General features: G+C 33.7%; 1 protein-coding gene across 1 annotated transcript; it reads right to left on the reverse strand.

Moving 5' to 3' along the window:
- Positions 1-1384: 1384 nt before the first annotated feature.
- Positions 1385-2350, reverse strand: LOC141246965 (olfactory receptor class A-like protein 1). Its single transcript, XM_073669174.1, has one exon. It carries the CDS (start codon positions 2348-2350, stop codon positions 1385-1387), a length of 966 nt encoding a protein of 321 aa, XP_073525275.1.
- Positions 2351-3940: the final 1590 nt, after the last annotated feature.

Below are 3940 nucleotides of genomic sequence, written 5' to 3' on the forward strand. Positions count from 1 at the left end.
ATGAGGTAATAACTCTGGAATGCTCCCATATATTCCAGTGATTCTAAGATTGTTTTATTTGAGATATGTTGTACTTCATGTTAGTGGTAAATTTCCGTTGGTATGATTTGCTTTTATATATGAAAATATTAAAAGTTTTACAAAAAATGTAAAAGTTTTGGAATTTTCAAATTTTTTATTTTTATGCCCATAAAGCAGATAATTAAACCTCACAAAACAGTTAAAAAATAACATTTACCACATGTCTAATTTACAACAGTGTCATTTTTTAAATATAACTTTTTTGTTAGAAAGGTTAAAAGTTTATTATCAGCAATTTTTCATTTTTCAAACAGTTTACAGAACCAATATTTTTAGGGACCACATCACATGTGAAGTGACTTTGAGGGGCCTATATGACAGAAAATACCCCAAATTGACACCATTTTAAAAACTACACCCCTCAAAGTGCTCAAAATCACATTCAAGATGTTTATTAATATTAACCCTTTACATGCTTCACAGGAATTAAAGCAATGTGCAAGGAAAATTTGAAAATGTTTATTTTTCCCACAAAAATGTTGCTTTCGCCTAAAAGTTTACATTTTCAAACGGACATCAAGAGAAAATGGATCATATAATTTGTTGTACCATTTCTTCTGAGTACACTAATACACTATATGTGGAAGAAAACTACATAGGGCTCAGAAAGGAAGTAACACCATTCGAATTTTGAAGAGCAAAATTGACATGAATAGATTGTGGCTACCATGTCGCGTTTGCAGAGCTCTGATGTGCCTAAATAGTGGAAACTCCCACAAGTGACCACAATATGGAAACTACACCACTCAAGGAATTTATCTAGAAGTGTCATGAGCACATTGAACCCACAGGTGATTCACAGAATTTAATAAGATTCAGCCGTGAAAATTAAAAAATCACACTTTTCCCACAAAAATCTTGCTTTAGCAACAAATTTATTATTTTTTTTCCCCAAGGGTAACAGGAGAAAATAGACCATGCAATTTATTGTGAATTTACTTCTGAGTACACTGATACCTCATATGTGATGGAAAACTACTGTTTGGGCGCACAGCAGGGCTCGGAAGGGAAGCAGCACCATTCGACTTTTGGAGTGCAATAATTGGCAGGAATAGATAGCGGATAGTGTATGCATACTGTATACTGCAATATAAAGAGGTGACAAATACAACTATATGGCATATAAAGGGGTCTTATATATTGTACATACATAGAGGTTGAAAACAGGATAATCTAAGATCATATACACTCTGAAGAAGAAAACAAACCGTACTAACAATGATTTCCCTACTTCTTAATAGACATAATGAAAGAATACTTTGAGTACTTTGTGTAATTTCAAAATTTACATTTGTTTCCAGAGCTATTTACATACAGAGAAAATAAGCTCATTATTTCCTGACTCTTTGTGAATAGACCTCTTTCTGTATGAATATTTCCAACTGTTTTTAAGCTTAGGATTGGTTATAATAATAACTATGGAGCTTAATGTTGCATAAGAGGATGCTAAGAAGATCCGAATGTCATTCATGTCAGGACTTACATTAGACAAGGTTAAGGTATAAATCCACATTGCATTATCTAGTCCAAATAGTACCACGTAAAGTGCCACTAATAAAATGACCGCCCTTGACGCTTTGTACTCAGTTGATCTTTTTTTACCTCTGTCCGAACTCCTGATTCCTTTCACAGTTTTTTCATGCCGAAGCAACATGTACACTATGTAAATGCTTGCAGTTGCCATCAGTCCCACAAAAATAAAGTCTCGAATGCTATAAAATGTTCCATTGACAATGTATGCAGTGTAGGTTAAAAAATCAGCATCACAGTATACCAAGTGAAGAGTGTATGGTGAAGAAGTCACATTTTTCCTGGCATGTGCATTAAGAATACTGTAGGGATACATTGAGAGGTTGATGAAACAGAAAATAATGATTATGGCCAAGGTATTTTTTGGGACCTTCTGTTTTAGGAAAGTCCACAATTTAGTTGATGGGGCAATCAAAATGCATTGGTGGCAACTTAGTAGACTGGTGACACATATAGACATAGCCCTACCTACCCTGTAAGTAAAAATGACAAATTTACATTCAGTATCGTCAAGTAAATTCTCTATACCTATCGCGTTCAGAGATTGCGGGATGATTCGAGAAAGGATAACTAAAAGATTGGCTGTCGCCAACATGGTCAGTATTGTGTTGGTTGGAAGAAGGTTCTTCTCAACAATTTTGATTAAGGTAAATTGTAAAACAATGAACATATTTCCCGGAATCCCAATGATCACAAGTAGGAAAAATCCAATTGCTTTAAAAAGAAGATAAAGGCCCATCAGACGTGAAATATTATATGTTTGCAACCTAGGAAATCAGAAATATTAACATACAAATATTAAATAAGACCATGATAATATAACAAATGGATAATAAATGTATTTCGTATGACAATAAATGTTCTCCAGTGTGTGTGTTTGTGTGTATGTGTGTGATATATATATATATATATATATATATATATGTGTGTGTGTGTGTATGTATGTGTGTATATGACACCTATAAATAACTCCTAAAAATATTGCTCTTAAAACTTTCAATTCTAGAAATAATTTTGATAACATGTAGGAGAAATACCATTTCTAGAGAGTAGAATATAAGGAAATACAGTAGTCAAACCTCACTAAAGATGATGCTGTTGGAATGTAGAAATGGTAAAACTGCCTTGTATTTATAAGCCCATCGTGTGAAAAATGTCAAGTCACTGGAGATTAATTAAATCTCACACATGTGAATGAAGCGTACAATACCTTACATTACATTTGTATGGGTCATCATTGTATTTCCTGCTGCTGAAACCAAAGATCTGAAACTTAATTCACAATTACAAAAAATCATAGAATAAAGATGGATAAGTACATAGAGGAATACAATACTTTAAAGTATACTTCCATCTTCAAACAAATATAGTGCAATATAATCATTTAATATTTTCACTCTATTAGGGATTTTTGCTGTCAACCCACAGGACAAACCAAGAAAGGTCTGTGGGCTGCACTTAACTAGACATTGTCCTTCTCTGGCTTCTTTCTGTGAGAGCCAGCACCAAAAGTTTGTATAATTTTAAAGGCGTTATCTGGGAATATTTTAAAAACTAATACATAAAAGAAATGTTGTTATAAATATATTCCTAAATATCTTTAATTGGAATATCACACTAGTTTTGCCTTGGAAGTTAATTACTGTAAGTACTTTGCAATGGCAGCCATCTTATTACACTGACAGAAACATGTTCTAGAACATTATTCCTATGAGCATGTGCAGTAGGTAATTTGGCTGCAGTGACCTAGGGATACCATCTATCATACACTGTCAAGCGATTTCCAGGTAACAGCAGCTGCTCACTTTTGAAAATAAAGTGGACAGCAGTGTGAGCACCTTCTTCTTACCTAAGCACTCTTGGTATTTCCAGTATTAGATCAGAAAGACAGGGTGGACAGCAGACTGAGCAGCTTCTTCTTACTTCAGCACCTCTGATATCTCCATTATTAGATCAGAAAGACAGGGTGGACAGCAGTGTGAGCAGCCTATTTTTACCCCAGCCATCATGTTATATCTGGTATTAGGTCAAAAAGATGGGGTGGACAGCAGTGTGTGCAGCTTTTTCTTCAGAGTTAAAAGGTGGAATATTTTCTTTTTTGTTTGTAACCCTGGTAGTGGTATATCACTTTTCCTAGTCTGAGAGCTTCTGTGTGGAAACGTTTCTTATTACCTACTTTTCTTATTGGTCCACCTAATGCGCTTTTTCTCCTTTTTCTGTCTATTGCTATCTAGGATCAATGTACCAATACCAAGGAAAAAAAAAAAAAAAAAAAAAAAAAAAAATATATATATATATATATATATATATAATAATAATCTGTTTAAAT

This window comes from Phyllobates terribilis, unplaced genomic scaffold (assembly GCF_046119375.1).
Source record: "Phyllobates terribilis strain yellow unplaced genomic scaffold, ASM4611937v1 Scaffold_2__4_contigs__length_985480577, whole genome shotgun sequence".
NCBI classification, from domain to species: Eukaryota; Metazoa; Chordata; class Amphibia; order Anura; family Dendrobatidae; genus Phyllobates; species Phyllobates terribilis.

What these genes read in the sequence shown, in the direction of transcription:
- LOC141246965 (XM_073669174.1), bottom strand. Translation starts at nt 2,350, where the DNA reads ATGGGCCTTTATCTTCTTTTTAAAGCAATTGGATTTTTCCTACTTGTG.